Source organism: Hypoxylon trugodes, assembly GCF_022578975.1.
Source record: "Hypoxylon trugodes strain CBS 135444 unplaced genomic scaffold F4822scaffold_2, whole genome shotgun sequence".
Lineage (NCBI taxonomy): Eukaryota > Fungi > Ascomycota > Sordariomycetes > Xylariales > Hypoxylaceae > Hypoxylon > Hypoxylon trugodes.
The window spans coordinates 1548960-1567688 of record NW_026250017.1 but is presented as its reverse complement, the minus strand read 5'-3'; the positions used below and the strand labels follow the sequence as shown (position 1 = coordinate 1567688).

Genomic DNA, 18729 nt, shown 5'->3' with positions numbered 1-18729 from the left:
TAGCTAATATTCCGTTCCATCTCATCGTTTATGCTGACCCTCTTTTTTTTTCTCCCTTCTTCTTTCTCCTCCTCTTTTTCTTTAGCCGATCTTCTCCGCAGAGCCTCAAAAGTTGAAGCGGACCCTCAAGTCCACGTATACCCATGCTCACAGCCTTGGTACCAACTACCACCTAACCAACCTTGAGTGTACATTCTTCCCACCTGGGCAGATGCGAAATCCGGATATATTCCCCAACAGCTAAAGGAACCGGTTAGAGATATATGTACTAGTAATAACAATGCACACCCAGCTCGATCGAGCCTAGTTGGGTGACAAGTGACAGTATACTATAATGCATACACCTCCGGCAGCCTCACTCAGCTGCGAACAGGTAGTAAAAATGTAGGTCCAGGTATGTACTCAGCGTGGCTAAAGAAATAATCAAATGGGCGAGTGAATCTGATAGCCCCGCCCGCCTGCTTGTCCATGGCAACTAGTCGGGGGGCGAAATATCTATAGCATGCCCTTTCTATTCTCCACCGCTATTTTACGAACACCATGGCTGACTGGTCTGCCGCAGGTTCTTATCTTAAAGGTTATGCGGATGCGGCCTAGAAGGCAGCGACATGCTGCCTGGTATTTAGCGTTTCCGCCTCGGGATTGTCCTGACAAATTTTATATTAACAGCTAATGGTCATCAATGCTATGTTGTCTAACCACATGTGCCATTGGCTACCCCTGGCTCCATCACAATGCAACGCTCCTTCGCCAATTGGTAGTTGCGCGCCGAGCTTTTTCGGTATACGCAGCGTGGGACTTCACAAGAGTGGAGTATGTGTTCCAAGGGAGGGGAAGCGTCCTGTAAGGCTGGCTTAAAAGCCCAGCGCCAGATTCTTCAACCAGAAAAGGGGCATCTAACGGACCGAGACCCTATCATGACGACATTCATATCCATTGAGATTACCCAAGACTAGCTTATGCTCAGCTAGCTCAATGTGATTCATAAAATGACTAAAGGTCAATTCTTGAGGCGTATGCGAGTTCCTACCGATCATTAAGTAAGAGGCCTATTTTCGAGACCTTGGGAGCCTTAATGACACCTAAGAGAAGAGGCAGGGGTTGTGCGGTTAAGGGTATTTAGGTTTTATGCAATGGCTTTTAGGAGTAGTACTTCGGGCATATGGGTTTCATATTGCACACATTAAGGCCGATTCGAAACGTATTGGTCGTAAAGGGGAAAAAAATAAGATACTAAGGAGATCTAAAAATGATAAAGATAGACGAATGTAACCGGATCCTACAACACCCCCTTTTTCTTTTTCTTTTTTCTTCTTCTTTTCTTTTTCCCGTTTTAGTTTCCCCTCTCCCCTTTAAGATGAAGATTGTCAGTATACCACCAACCCAGCCCAGGCGTGAGCCATCGTTTAGATCCAAGTTTAAGCACACTCTAGCCAAGTAAAATTCTTTGAACGCCCCTAGCCAAATATTCCATGCGGAGATGGTATGTGTTTTTTGCCTACTGCCCTTAGAAGCGTGTCGTAACCAAAATTCCCCAAACTTGGTGCCTAGCCCAACCGTTTATTTCATGGACCAAACAGTACAGTCACTGCATCTGGTATGACCGCATTCGGTACAATTGACGTTGTACACATACGATTGGTTGCCACCCCCTGTGCATGTACACTTCATAAATGTCAGTTATTACAGATAGAGAAGGACGTCGTCAGTTGAACTCACGCAGTTCCATCGTACGCCGGCATTTGGGGCCGATGTCAATCCAGAGCCACCTTCCGATAGCCAACCAGATGGCCCCTCAATGGTGAGGTTAGAAGTTCCCATGTGAGTATGGTGGTCGTGTATGCTTCTTGTCTCCATGTTTTCCGTATACTTCTTGTCAGTGGAATTGCTGTAGAAAGTCTGAGACGCCATTATGAATATGTGAGTAAGTCTGGTAGACGAAAGGCGAAGTTTCAAATTGATATGGTTTCAATGTTATGACTTGTGTAGAACTGTCTATGATTGTGACTGTAGAGAATCCAATGCTGGAGGCATCGACGACCCTTATATCCTTATAACTTGAACATCCACAGCCCAGCAACCAGATCAACACCGAGACTGATTCAAACCAGCTTGTATTCCTAATAGCCATATTCTGGTTGTCACATCCATAGAGTCGAGTGGCTCAGTCACATTGTCAGCATCGCATGACTGGGATTCGGTAAGGGAAACCAATATGCCTACAGAAATCGCTGGTCCCAGTGGTTAGACGCGAAACGGCGTAGCTGACAAGCTTGCTGTCCCACGAAACATTGGCCTCTCATGGAGCAAGTCGAATTTTGACATGTGATATATTTCCTGAGAAGGAGTCCGAATAGATTCGGTAGGACATAGTTCCACTCCAATATGCCAAACTCGGTAAATTACAGGGTGCTGATTGACCCATTGAAGCTGCGATATTGACTGCGGACGAGGTTGTTCAGGAGAGTCAGCAAAGGTCTCTCGCGTGAGTATACGTACTGCCGCTACGATGGTTTCGGTAACTCTCCTACGCAATTTACTGGTTCCGCTTTGTCGGTATCCCGCGCGTTCAGGTGATGAGCTCGATGCTGCGCAAAGAGTAACATTGGGTAGGTAACCCTGGAGCCCCATAAGGCCGGTGGTACTCATAGGGCTGATTCCCGCCCCTTCGGGACCTATGATGTCTTGTTGGTAGGCCCGTCATCTGCACAACTGCCAATATAACCAGACCGCAGTTTTGGCGGTTAGAAGGCGCAGGATCGCCCATACTATCTACCGCAATTGGATTGACCTGAACGGCACGCGTAACTCGAGCGACCTGAATTGATGTTAGTATGAAACGGGCCGAGTCCGTCTTCGCGTATGTGAGGCGAAAGTTGTAATCTAGCCTCTTGGAGGTGTACCTGGGTACTACATATTCCTAATCAATGTATGAGGTAAGCAGAGGGAGGATACCGAATACATGGTGTAACTGTGCAGCAAGCTGCAGTTCGTTCATGGTCGAAGGCGGTAAGCACTGCCGACAGCCCTATCGACGAACGGGTTTCGGCGGTGTCAGCAACACCTCGCGGCAATTACAAGAATTGGCCGTGGGTCTCATTGCTTTTATAGACCCATCTATGCTCTACAAGATCATAAGAAAGGGAATGTCGTTTCTCATCATCATCATGCGGCTCAACATATGTTGTAGGACTAATAGATATGCAGCAGAGTTGGAGGGGCATTCCGAGGTATGAATGGTTGGGATTCACCCTAACCTAGCATTTTGGCACACTTAGCGAAACATCCCGCGTTGCCCGACTACCTACCTAGATGTATGTAGATGTGTGTAGATGTGTAGATATGAATGCGTCAGAGAAGCAGAAATGCAATAACCCGCAGAATTGAACATTTACCTCATCGGCTTCGGTGGGAGGGGGAGAGCCTTGAGCATCAAAGAGGTAGCGTCGAAGGCTGAAGGATTCTTTGATCACCCTAGCGAGGAGCTATTGATGATGGTCGTGCTCGTCTCAAACTGCTCGATGTTGTTGTATTCCTACCTGAGTTTCGAACCTGAGGCCGCCATTGAAAGGTATTTTTAATTTGATCGGCGGGGACCATTGCAGCTAAAGCTGAATATCGTTATCAGTTATCATTAAACCTGAGGAAACATGTACAGTATTTCGATAAGCCACTATTGAAAAATGCTTTTTGAAGATAAGGCTATTGTCTCTCGGCCTTATGGATGTGGTCTTTTGGAGAATTGCCAACATACCTAGGTACCTACATAGGTAATGAGGATGCAATCGCTATGTAGAGCTTGTGAGAAGAGGGTGCGATTAACAGTGTCCAGTGATAGAGTTTTGCTACATAATATGTATTGTTAAATTGCACATCTACATCATAGATACGTAAGTACCTGGGTACATAGATAGCAGGGTTAGGATCAACTTTCCAGCTGCGATTTAACTTTCGGGGTTATTTTCTTGGCAACGAACCTGAACCCCCAATCTTCGGAAAGCACAGACTACCTAGATACCTAGGTACATGTAAAATCGAAACAAACCGTCAGGGTGCTGCGTCATAGTCACTTTTCAAAAATGACCAATTATATACGGAGCAAGCATCTTCCCAGGCTAAGACAGGGGTACCACCATACATCTGTATTTTCTCCATGGATGCTTATTATGTAGTACCGCAGATATCTAACCTTATCGTTCGACCCACTTACCAAAATCTCCTAAATCAATTGCGTCAGAGATGCTTTGGCCAGACAATTTCACCAACATCCGCGACTTTTACTTGTTACTTGTTTTGTGGTCGTCTCAGTCAAATTCCGTCGTTCGCGCCAACCGTGTCGCGCACAATATCATCACCAACTATATTACCTACAGTTGGTGACGATACTTGTCAAACATTCTCGCGACCTACATTCTTTTCCTCACCGAACATCTCGCGACCATGGGTCTTTTGGGCATGACTGCGAGCTACTTGCTCTTCTCTCTCCTTCATTTTGCTCAATTCGTTTTAGCTGTTACTGTCTGTGGGCTATACGGCGTTGACCTCCAACGTGCGCGTTCCCAAGGCAAATATGTCGACGGGAAATGGGTAAGATTAACTATTCTGCTGTGACCAACTGGCACAGAAATTCTACATCAAAACGAAAGACTAACAGAGAATCCTCGCCCAGGTCTACGCAGAAGTTGTTGGTGCTCTTGGGGCGCTTACGGCAATCCTCTATCTCGTTCCATTCATCCTACGATTTGCCGCTGTGACGATATGGAGCTTCGTTCTATTCGTCCTCTGGATCGCCCTTTTCGGCCTGTTTGGTAGAATGTATATCCACGAGGACCCGGAAGGGAACGGTGACATTCAACGGATGAAGAATGCTGTTTGGGTCGATTTAGCGAACGCATTGCTCTGGCTTATTGGATTTATTGCGAGTGCCACCTACTGGTGGACTCACCGTGACCGGCGCAGCCGCTTTACCGGCCGTGCTAAGCTGGGTCGCAATGGCTCGACCCGCTCAACTGGTTGGACAGCATAGCGACCCCGAGTCAATTTAATTGAGATGAGCTATGTTCAAGTTCGGCGCTGGTGGGTGGCTAGAGTATGAAGGATTGTGATGAAGAAAGCGGCAAGGATTCAATTGGCGTTGAAAATGTGTTCGATACCCCATAGTATTTTGGATTTCTTGACTTTGTGTTTGTTATGGTGGTTATGTGACGACATAATAGGTACTTGGGAGCTATTTCTTGGACATTTTCGCGGCTGTTCGAGGTCGTTCGGGGCCCATATCCATGATAGGCTATCGGTTTGCGGCTCTCGCCACTTCTATATAGAATAATTATCATACTAATGGTATGTCGCTTTGCATATTTCGCTCGCATTAGAATGATGCCGCCATTCAGGCAGGACATGACGTCTATTGCAACGCAGCTACATGGAGGGTATGCCACTGCAACAGTTGGAGATGCGTATGTATACATTCATGTGAAAGTATCAAGCAATTCCCATATAAATATGTAACATACTATAATGTCGTGTCCCAAATTACGTGCATCACTCTGGATCCTACGTAGTCTCGCTATTGCCAGATACACGGGTCTCTAGTCTTTGCTACATCATACGACGTTGGACTGGATTGAGGCTGTGGACTTTTGATGATGCTACTTAATTCCATTTTAGTTGATTGAGGATAGAGATATTATTATGACAAGTTCAATTCTTTCGTCCTAGTGGTGTTGATTCGGACTTAATAGGTATCCCATTGAAACCCCTTTAAGTATGTACTTACATAGTAATGGGTCTAACGAAAGGGGACCACCACATACGTCATATCTTACCGAAATTGCCAGCTTTGTATTTTGTGTACCCTATATCCTTGCTAAAGATTTCAGGGACCTATTGTCTTGGGTGAAAGACTATGATTTCCTCGTGCTTCGTACCTTTGTAGTACGTACTAGAAAAGAAAAAAAAGGGAAAAAAAGAACAAAATACATACGGGCTCTAGATTATAGGTACACGTAAAACAGCTAACTTTTGTGGCAACAAGCGTGGATTCATTCGGAACAATAATATTTTCAACCACGTAGTTAGGGAGATCTTCGCTGATCATCCGCAACCCCTGACAAACCCTGGCTCTTATCGTCAACTACGTCAGGTTTGAACCGCGTTTAGCGCCATTAATTCACCCAGCGGGAATTCTATGTGTGATGTTGAATGACGTGAACCGGAGGATTCTTCTCAACTCCGGGAAAAGAAAAAAAGGAATCTACCAAGCTTATATGAGTGGATGAGGGCGTAATATATTACCTAGGTAGTTTATGGGCTAGAGAAATTCTCGAATGAGCCAACCCACCTTATTTGCCCGAGCGAATCCAAACTAAAACTTGATGATTAGCAATTTAGTCTAGGTACTGGTGGAGCTTTCAAAATCGACGACGGGTAGGGACGAGGATCCCTTTCTAGTTTTGTAGATTCATACTGCGCGATGGCGAAAGAAAAAGGGAAAAGGGAAAGAAAAAGCAATTGCATCTCCAATCTTTCAGCTTCAGCTTAACTCACTCGATGCCAAGAGATATAAGAGGCCGACACATACACCCCCTGGAAGATCTGCCATGGATAGCTACCTAGGTACGGGGTTTTACCATGGCATCATAAACCTCAAACTTAGCACGGGCGCTGAATGATCTATTAGCTCGTGGCAATAATCCGAGACAGAAATACTTCTACATACTGGTAGTATGATTGGATCTTCAATCCATAGTGTCACTTTATGTGATGTCCTTCAGGGCCTAAGGCTGAGTATTTCCGGGATTATGCTCGTACCTACACTATGCTAGATATGTCTTTAGGCTCGCCGAGGCTACGTTTTTCGTACTCAATAGTGTGATGGTAGACCTGGGTGTAAATAACGGGCTTAAATACGATGAATACGCTGATCTCTGTGGGCTTGGGTAACACGCAATCTAGCTTGTCTGCTCGCCATCCTCCAAGATATTGTATGTAGGAGGGCAAGGTCGGGGATAAGATAGGTTTCTATCCTAGGTGGATACGTTAGGTAGTGATATAATTCCGATGTGGAGGAGTCGAGGTATAAACAAACTAGAAGCTTGTGTTTGCTTCAATTTCCATTGATTGTATTATCTTTATGATAATCGAAATGATCTCATCCGGCTGGTAATGAATGTATTTAAGTCGGAAGATGCAATCGGCCGGGTGTATAATGTTTAGTTTAGTTTAATTTGTTAGGGGTTCTCTTTGAAAATTGGACTAGTAAGTATATGTACCTGGTTACTTGCATGGATAACTCTGTAACATATCCCAATGGATAAGACCTCCAGGGCTGGGCTGCTGGGCATTCACTCAAATTGATACGGCAGGGTATCATCGATATAAGTGGGACGAGTTGAAAATAGGGCTCGTATGATTGATTCCCCCTTCTTTTTAAAGGCTGGATGATAGCCATAAAACCTTACTCATTACGTACGATGATACATTAACACCAGTTCGGCATATCGGCATATTGTTGACTTGTTAATTTGTTTATATTAAACATTGAGAATAGATCGTACTCCATGTTATAAATTATATTGTTTTTTTTCTTTTATTAATTTATAATTATTAATAAAAATAATATTTTAATAAAATTATTTAATTAAAAATAAAATATTTATATAATATAAATATAAATATATATATATTATATTATCATAAATTAAATTCTTTTATAATATTATAAATTAATAAAAGATAATATAACAAACCTATGCCTCGGAAAGGTATAATTATTATTAAATTAATTAATTTAAAATGTCTTAATTTAAAGATAATAATATTAATAATAAATTAAATGATTAAATATGTTTTATTTATTAAAAAGGCTTATAGTCCTTTTATTATACTTAAAAGAATAATTTTAAATTAATAATTAAATATATAAGAAATACTTATAATTATATAATTATTTCTCTTTTCTTTTTCATTTTTAAGGTTATTATAATATATTAAATTAGAGTTTAATTATGATAAGTTACTTATATTTTATCTTTTATAATCTTAATAAAGATCTTTTATAATTGATTTATAACATTATATCCTTCCTTTTAAAATCTTTATCTTTAAAGATAAAAAAGGTAAATGTTCCCTTTTTTTTTTAATTTTTTATATATCATATAGAAATCATATTTAAAAAAATATAAAAACTAAATATTTGTTTTAATTAATAATAAAAATGCCACATTTATATAAATTATATTAAAATTCATAATTAATCTATCTTTTCTTATTTTAATTATAACATTTTTAAAAAAGATTATTTTTTATTTATTAATTTTGAAATTTATAACCATTATATTTATTAAAATTAAAAACATTATAATATCTTAGAAATAAATGTTTTTAATTATATTTCCTAAACTTATATTTATTTAAAATAAGAATGTAAGGATATAAAAGATAAATTAATTCACTTATAAAAAAATGATAAAAAAGATTAATAAATTATAACAATTTTATTATTAAAAAGATTTATTAAAAAGATATAATTTAAAATTATTAAAATTTAATAAAAAATAAGATATTAAAAAAGAATAGGCTTATTTAATAAAAGAATGAACTTATATAATCAAGGAATAGATTTAAATTAAATAAGAATATATTATTTATCACAACCTAATAACTTATAGTTGTATCCTTTTAATCAGATAGGGTATCAGGCATTTAATTATAGAGAAATTATGATAAGCAGTTTATTTTATTAGTTGACAGAACATAATGTTCTATTTTATTCCAAAGTAAAACAGAGTAGAATAGAATAGAAAAGGTATTACTTTAGCTGATTTTAAAATGGAAAAGAATAAAGTAAAATAGAAAAAAAAATATTAAACTATATAATCATAAATATTTCCTTTATATTTAATTGTTTTTTTATAGGTTTTTTAATTATTAATCTAAGATTATTTTTTTAAATATAATAAGAAAATTTTAAACTTTTTTAATAAACAGAATTAACTTAATTATTTAATTTATTATTAATATTATTATCTTTAAATTAAAAAACCTTAAATTAATTAATTTAATAATGATTATATTTTTTTAAGATATAAGTTTATTATATTTTAATAATTCTTTAATTAATATTAATATTAGATTAAAAAATGATATAAGTTATTTATAAGATATTCTTTTATTATTATTAATTAAATTTTCTTTTATTTTATTAATTTTTAAAAATAAAATAGAAAACCTTTATACCTTTTAAAAATTATCTTTTAAGAAATATTATGATTAGATGTAGAATAAATTAATAGATCTTAATTTAAAAAGTAAAAAAGAATTGGATGAAAAAGAATTCTAGAATAAGGACTTAAATAATTTATAATAATCTAATTTATTATTATTTAAAATATCTATATTTATTTATATTATTTAAGATTTGTTATTAATAAAGAAGATATTTTAATTTATTAATAAGATGGTGCCTTTTAAGATATATTTATAAATTTTGGAATTAGAAATATAAGAGAAAATTAATATTAGAATAGGAGAAGATAACTAGGAGGAGGAAGAGGCCCTTAATTGATAAATTAAAATAATAGTTATCTTTAAAGAGGTTAAAAGGCTTAAAAAAGAATTAACCTTAAAGGAAACCAAATTTAAGAAGGTTTTTAAGGGATCCTTATTAGGAATCTCTTAATAACCAATATTTCTTTAATCTTTAACATCTCTTAGACCCTTAGATGATAATAATGATAATAATGGAAAAGATAAGAAGGAAAAGGGAGGTAAAAATCCCTAACTAAAAAAGGAAAAAATAATAATCCCTTTTTTACTTATTAAAAGATATAAACTAATAGATCTATCAATTTATAATGAAATTTTAAATATTAAAGATTAATTTATATATATAAAATTTTATTTATTTTTTTATAAGGAAAATCTATTATAAAAAGAATAATAAATATTTATTATTATTTAATTTTTAAATGGAATTATCCTTATATAATTTTAATCTATTTTAAAAAATCATTTTAATATTATTAAAAAAAAATAAAGAAGTTTTAATATATTTTTAAATTATATAAATATTTTAAAAATAAAATATGAATAATGTTTAATAAATCATTTAAAAAAGAAGAAATATAGAAGGTCATCTATTATCTCAGATAGAAAAAACAAGTTATATTCTATGTAATAGAATTTAAATAATTTATGGTTATGAGGTAATTACCTGAAGATATATAATTTGATTATTTTTATAAAGGAATGGCTATTTGGATAAAGGATGAATTTTTTAAGGAAGAATAACCTATCATTATTGATAAATATATAATTAAAATAATTTTTTATAATAATAGATTATATAAAAGATATAATAAAAAGAAGAAAGGCTTTAAAATAATAAAGAATTAGAAAAAAAAGGAATCAACCAAGACTTAAAGCCTTAATATAATTAATAATAATAAGAAATCTAAAAAGGATTTAAATAAGATCAAATATTATAATTATTAAAAAATAAGATATTATAAGAGTTAATATAAAAAACCTAAAAGATAATCATAAATCTTAAAAAGAAGATCAGTTAATATAATAATGACAATATTAGGATCCTTAATTTTAGGAATATTTGATATTGTTGAAAAAGAAAAAGAAAAAGAAAATCTATTATCAAATTATAACAAAATTATCTAATAAATAGAAATAGAAAATTTTATAAATTAAATAAATTAGTTATGGAATCTTAGTGAAATAAGTATGAAAGATTCTGAAGAAGAAGAAACAAATATCTCTTTAGAAAAATCTAATTCTTTTTTAGATAAATAAAGATTATTATAGGATATAAACTAGAATATAGAAAAAGAGGTGGAAAGAAAAGTAATATTTTCAGTATAAGTTAATAATTAAAATATCTCTGTTATATTATTATTAAATAAAAATGTTATTTTGATATACTTTAATGAAATATAATTATATTAATAAGTAATATAAGATCAATAAGATTTTAATAATAAAGGAAGATAGAATTAAATATCTGAATCAGAATTGATATATTATATATGATTAATTAAATAAATAAATTATTATTATTATAACCTTAATGACCTAATAGACCTAAAATATATATCTAAAAATAATAAAATATAAATCCAAAAACAAAAAAGATGGAATTATAGGAAAGCCTATAAAATCATTATTAGAAAAATATTTAAAAAATAAGGAATACCAGAATTATTTATCCTAAGAATATTTGAAGATCTGGATTATAAAGGGATAATCAGAAATGGATAGAACTGGGAATTTATGTAATAATATTATAGGAATATACATAAAGTCTTCCATATATTACTCTATAAAAAAAATAAAACATAATTACCTTAATTAAACCTATTTATAGATATTTAAAATAAGTAGTTTAATATCTAAATACTATCCTAGATAGATATTATAAATAGACATTACTACAATATAAAAAGATAATTAATCAGTTTCAAAAGGAAATACAACACTTAGAAAACAAAACTGCAACTGTTTAAAGGAAAATTAAATAATTAATGGACCTATTATAAGAAATAATCGATATAATTAATAAATAATAAAACATAATAAAGAAATTATTAAAGATCCTACAGATAATATTAAATAAAATTAAATTAACATATTTAATAGGAACAATTAAAGGACCTTATTTAATTATAAAAATAATATAAAAAAGATATAAATTTAATACCTTAATTAATTTAAGATATATAATCAATTTAATCCATCCAAAATTAGTTAATATATATGGAATACCATATTAAAAAAAAAAATGCCTTACCAAATCAATAACATCAATGAAAGCCTTATTACCTATAATAAAAAAAAAATCAAAAGAGAAACTACAGCTCTCTCTATCTTAATTCAAAGATATCAAAAATTAATATCTTTTAATCTTATTGACACAAACTATAAATTAGTTTTAAGGAAGATATGGCTCAAAGCTAACAACCTAAGAATTGATTAGGTATATAATTAATTCTATTAAAACAAGCCAGAAAAAGATTTAACCCTTAAATATTAAAAAAAGGTTAACTTAAGTAAATTAAAATAGTAATTATAGTAAATACAAATAAATAATATTATAAAAGAACATTCCATACCTTTATACCTTATAATATAATATATAAATATTAAGGAATCAAATGATTAAAAATAAATTAAAATCAAAGAAAAATATATTAAATATTTCCAAAATTATTTCAGGATAATCTAGATATAGATATAAATATACCAGAATATAGTTGATATAACCATAAAATAATATTAAAGAAAGGAGAATATCTAAAACTATACCAGGTTTACAAATTAAATCAAAATAAATCCAAAACCTTATATATTATATTCTAAGATAAGGAGGTAAAAGGGTTTATATGAAAATCAAAATCATTAACAGGATATCTAATCTTTTTAATACCTAAAAAAAATAAATATGGAATACCTAAACTAAATAAAAAAGAAGAAATAGTATAAAAAATATCTACAATTATTGATAACTAAATAAAATCATAGTTAAAGATAGGTATCCTTTACCATACATTAAGAATCTAAAAGAAGAAATAAGTAATAATAAATGGTTTATATTATTAGATCTGAAATTTATTTTTGACCTTATATAAATCGCTGAAAAAGATAAGTGGAAAATAGCTATTAGAATATTACATGGTTATTTTAAGTATTTAATGATGCTATTTAAATTTATAAATATACTAGTTATCTTTTAATGAATAATCTAGGATATTTTATAATAATTTCTTAGAAAAAATACTTTTATATATTTAAATAATATTTTAATCCATTTAAAAATCAGAAAATAATATAAAAAAGATATATATGAAATATTTAAGATCCTAGGAGAAACTAAACTTCTTATGGATCTAGATAAGAATGACTTTTTTATCTAAAAACTTAACTATTTTAAATATATAATTTCTCCAAAAAGAATTAAGATTTAGAAATCTAAAATATCCATAATTAAGGAATGGCCAACCCTAGAAATCATTATAAGAGTACAGGCCTTCTACAGTTTCTATAACTATAACAAAATCTTAATTAAAGATTTTAAGAAAATCATAGAACCAATAATAGCTATAATATATGTTAAAAATCCAAAGGATTTTAAATAGATATAAAAGGTAAAAAAGGTATTTTAAAAAATAAAGAAAATTATAATAAGAGATTCAATAATGAAATTATTTAGCTTAAATAAAAGGAAATGATTATATACCAATGTCTTAAATGGAATAATGGAAGCAATATTAGAACAATTAGAAGATGATAGAAAATGACACCTAATCATCTATTTTTCCAAAACTTTTAAAGAATTAAAAATAAAATATAAAATATATAACTAAGAATTTATAACTATTCATTAAATATTAAAAAAATAGAGATCATAAATATCAGGAATTATTAAACTCTTGGAAATTTATTTAGATTATTATAATCTTAAATCTCTTATAATTATTAAGGTTTTTAATAATAAATAATTATAATAAATAAATAATCTTATATATTTTAATTTTAAAATCCACCATATTAAGGGAAAAAAGAATATCTAGATAAATATTCTTAATAGATCAAAGAATCTTAATACCAAAGAAATTAAAAAAAAAAGATAATATTTTAGGAAATGTCCAATAATGCCTTAATATTATTGATGATATATTTAATTAAATCATAACATAAATAAAAATAAAAGATTAAGGAAGAAATCTTATAAATTAAGGATACTCTATTAATATAAAATTTTACTATTAAAGATATAATATCATATAATAAGAAAATCTATATATCATTAACACTATAAGAAAAATTTGTATAAAAGATATATAAATATCTTTTATATAGATATTTAAGAATTTTTAAAATAATTACATAATTATAGGAAATATATGATTTTCTGGGAATTAAGGGGATAATTAAGAAGGTCATCTTAAATTATAACATTTATAATAAAGTTAAGGAAATTAAATATAAACTATATAGGTTTTTATAATCCATTAAGGTTCCAAATAAATTATGGGATATTATTATATAAGATTTTATTATTAAACTATCTAAATCATAACATTTAATAATTAAAGAAGAATATGATAATATATGGGTTATTATTAATAAATTTATAAAATATAGGTATTTTATATTATTTAAAGAAATTTATATAGTTAAAGATTTGGTTTTTAAATTTATTAAAAAGATCTTTAATAGATATAGGTTATTAAGGAAGATTATTTTAAATAGAGATAAGTTTTTTACCTTGAAATTTTAAATTGGTTTAATAAAGAGGTTAGGGGTTAAATAGAAGTTTTTTATAATGGCTTATTCTTAAATTAATAATTAAATAAAATGATTAAATTAAATATTGGAATAATATTTATAGAATTATGTTGATTATGAATAAGATAACTGGATGGAATTTTTATTATTTATTATATCTTTATATAATATTTTAATAAGTAATATCACCAGAGTGTCATCATAGGAAATGTTATATGGATGATAAGTAAATATAGAATAAAAATCATTAATAAATGAAATTACCTTAGAATTGGGAATAGTATCATTTTAAATAGAAATGTTTACTATTAAAACTTTAATATTATAAATTAAATTTAAGTAACATCTTGAATTTTTATAGAAATAAATGGTAATATATTATAATAAGAAGAGAATTAAAGGGTTAATTCTATGTAAAGGAGATAAGGTTTATTTTTTATGAGATAAGTAATATTTAACATTGAAGATATCATAGATTTAAATTAAGAGATTAAGCGAGAAGTTGGATTTTAAAAAGTTAGGATCTTTTTTAATCAAAAAGGTCTTTTTAAATATAAATTATTGTTTATAATTATTAATAAATATAAAATTAAAAATCAATGTGTTTTATGTTATTATGTTTAAACCAATACCTAAGAATGTTAAATTTAAGGGAAATATTAAATTAGAGGAGGATCTAAAAGAATATAATATCAAAGCCATTTGGGATTCTAGAATTATTAATAATTAGATTAAGTACTTTATTAAATGGTTTAATTATTTAAAAAAAAATGATATCTGGGAATTATAAGAATATCTTATAAATAAGAAGGTTTAGGGATTAATTAAGGATTTTTATTATCAAAATCTTGATTAATTAAAGTTAAAAGGGCCTTAATTAATGGTGATATTAGACTAAGATTAAAGTTTATCTTGGATTAATTAAAGGTAAGGGAGACCTTAGAAGTTTCAATGGAGGAAGCAATGACTGCCTGTTATATTACCTCCATATATTTGGTGTTTTCTAATTCCTTAATATTGACAAGCTCCTTCTAGATCATCTTTATACCCTTCTTATTTAATAGACAACACATTTTTTAAAAATGCTGTAAATAGGATAATAACTTTTAAAAATGAAGCTTTTCAGCCTCCTCTTTTAACTCTAAATAACATTTTTCTTTTTCAATCTAAGTTATAGAATTTATGGAAACTTCTTTTTTATTATATAAGATATTAATAATCTGATATTCGTGGTATTTATGGACGTTAAAAATGTTTTTATAAATTAAATCTTTATTAAAATAATAAATATATGGCATTATTTTAAAGTTAACTTCCTTAATTTTAAGAATTAGATATTTATAATAATTAATGGAAAATAATGAGGGAAAATTATTATATTTCTTTTTGTTAATAAAGATAGATAATATCTTAATAAAATAACAGGAAAAAAAGAATTTATTAAGGAATTTTTAGGATAAAAGGTTTAAGGAAGAAAAAAATAATGTTATAATTTAATAATTTATAATCATATCTTTTTAATTAGATAAGGTATTAGGTATTTAATTATAGAGAAACTATGGTAAATAATTTATTTTATTAGTTAATAAAATATAATGCTTTATCTTGTTCTAAAATAGAATAGAGTAGAGAAGATGTTATTTTAGCTGGTTTTAAAATGGAAGAGAGTAAAATAGGATGGAAGGAAAGATATTAAACTATATAATTATAAATATTTCCTTTATATCTAATCATTTTTTTATAGGTTTTTTAATTATTAATCTAAGACTATTCTTTTAAATATAATGAAAAAATTCTAAGCTTTTTTAATAAACAGAACCAACTTAGCTATTTAATCTACTATTAATATTATTATCTTTAAATTAAGAAACCCTGGATTAGCCAATCCAGTAACAACTATACCTTTTTGAGGCATAGGTTTGTCACATTATTTTTATTTTTAAGGCCTTTTCTTTGGTCTTCCCTTTTTCCTTATTTAAGGTAAATTTTAATCTTAGCCTGATGTCATTATTAATTACAGTTATATGGACCTTGGTTGGTTAAGATTCTAACAATGAAAATCTTTAATTAACTTTTATATTATAACCTAACAGGAGGAAGGCCAGGGAATAAGGATCTGGTAGGACCAGGGTGATCAATCAGAAGGAAGTCTTTATAGAGACGATAAAGACTATATGTTAAGGCTTATATAATGACCTCTGGTAGTCTCTGAGAGTATCATAAAGATAAATAAAGAGAAAGTCTTTAAGAATATTATAAAGATAAATAAAGAAGAGATTTCTAAAAGTCTCTATCTAAGGAATAAAGATCATTTAAATGAAGGATATATAAGAAAAAAATCTCCTATATATCTAATTATTCTTTTATGAATTTTTTAATTATTAATTTAAAATTATTCTTTTAAGTATAATAAGAGGATTCTAAACCTCTCTGATAAATAAGAATATATTTAATTACTTAATCTATTATTAATATTATTACTTTTAAATTAAGAAATCCTGGATTAGCTAATCCAGTAATGATTATATCTCTTTAAGGCATAGGTTTGTTACATTTTAATAACTTTTTAATTAATATTAGTATTAAGTTAAGAAGTGATATGAATCATCTATAAGATATTCTTTTATTATTATTAATTAAATCTTTTCTTATTTTATTAATCTTTAAAGATAAAATAGAAAATCTTTATATTTTCTAAGAATTATCTTTTAAGGAATATTATAATTAGATATAAAATAAATTAATAAATCCTAATCTAAAAAGTAAAAAAGAATTAAATAAAGAAGAATTTTAAAATAAAGACTTAAATAATTTATAATAATCTAATCTATTATTATCTAGAATATCCATATTTATTTATATTATTTAAGATCTATTATTAATAAAAAAGATATTTTAATTTATTAATAAGATAGTGCTTCTTAAGATATGCTTATAAGTCCTAGAATTAGAAATATAGGAAGAAATCAATGTCAAAACAGAAGAAGATAACTAAGAAAAGGAAGAAGCCCCTGATTAGCAAATTAAAACAATAATTATCTTTAAGGAGGTTAAAAGATTTGAAAAAGAATTAGCCTTAAAGGAGACTAAACTTAAGAAGGTCCTTAAGGGATCCCTATTAGGAACCTTTTAATGACCAATATCCTCCCAATCTTTAGCATCTCTTAGACCCTTAGATAATAATAATAATGATAATAGAAAAGATAAGAAGGAAAAAAAAGGTAAAGATCTTTAATTAAAGAAGGAAAGAATAATAATTCCTTTTTTATTTATTAAGGGATATAAATTAATAAATTTATTAACTTATAATGAAATTTTAGATATTAAGGATTAATTTATATATATAAAATTTTATTTATTTTTTTATAAAGAAAATCTATTATAAGAAGAATAATAGGTGTTTATTATTATTTAGTTCTTAAATGAAATTATTTTTATATAATTCCAATCTATTTTAGAAAATCATTTTAATATTATTAAAAAAGAAATAAAGGAATTTTAATATATCTTTAAACTATATAAATATTTTAAAAATAAAATATAAATGATATTTAGCAAATCATTTAAAAAAGAGGAAGCATAAAAAACCATCCATTATCTTAGATAAAAAAGATAAATTATATTTTATGTGGTAAAATTTAAGTAATTTGTGGTTATAAGGCAATTATTTAAAGATATATAATTTAATTATTTTTATAAAGGAATGATTATTTAGGTGAAAAATGAATTCTTTAAGGAGGAATAACCTGTCATCATTAATAAGTATATGATCAGGGTAATTCTTTATAATAATAGGTTATATAAAAGATATAATAAAAAGAAAAGAAGTTTTAAAATAATAAAGAATTTAAAAAAAAAGAACCAACTAAGATTCAGAACTTTAATATAATCAATAATAATAAGAAATCCAAAAAGGATTTAAATAAGATTAAATATTATAATTATTAAAAAATAAGATATTATAAAAGCTAATATAAGAAACCTAAAAGATAATCATAAATTCTAAAAAGAAGATTAATTAATATAATAATAATAACATTAGGATTTTTAACCTTAAGAATATTTAATATTATTAAAAAAAAAGAAGAAGAAGAAAACCCATTATTAAACTATGATAAAGCTATCTAACAAATAAAGATAGAAAATTTTATAGATCAAATAAATCAATTATAGAATCTTAATAAAATAGACATAAGAGACTCTAAAGAAGAAGAAATAAATATTTTTTTAAAGGAATCTAATTCTTCTTTAAATAAATAAAAACCATTATAAGATATAAATTAAAATATAAAAAGAAAGGTAAAAAAAAATGATATTTTTAATATAAATTAATAATTAGAATATTTTTATTATATTATTATTAAATAAGAATATTATTTTAATATATTTTAATAAAATATAATTATATTAATAAATAATATGAGATTAATA

General features: G+C 28.5%; 2 protein-coding genes across 2 annotated transcripts; one reads left to right on the top strand and one right to left on the bottom strand.

Moving 5' to 3' along the window:
- Positions 1-1500: 1500 nt before the first annotated feature.
- On the bottom strand, positions 1501-2077 carry F4822DRAFT_119256 (uncharacterized protein). Its single transcript, XM_051452577.1, has 2 exons — positions 1720-2077; positions 1501-1665 (listed from the first exon to the last, which is right to left on the bottom strand). The coding sequence occupies exons 1-2, from the start codon at positions 1909-1911 to the stop codon at positions 1561-1563; spliced, it is 297 nt and encodes a 98-aa protein (XP_051317977.1). The 5' UTR covers positions 1912-2077; the 3' UTR covers positions 1501-1560.
- A 1991-nt stretch (positions 2078-4068) lies between these two features.
- On the top strand, positions 4069-5493 carry F4822DRAFT_390000 (uncharacterized protein). The gene is made up of 2 exons (XM_051457025.1): positions 4069-4587; positions 4670-5493. Exons 1-2 carry the CDS (start codon positions 4441-4443, stop codon positions 5024-5026), a joined length of 504 nt encoding a protein of 167 aa, XP_051317976.1. The 5' UTR covers positions 4069-4440; the 3' UTR covers positions 5027-5493.
- Positions 5494-18729: the final 13236 nt, after the last annotated feature.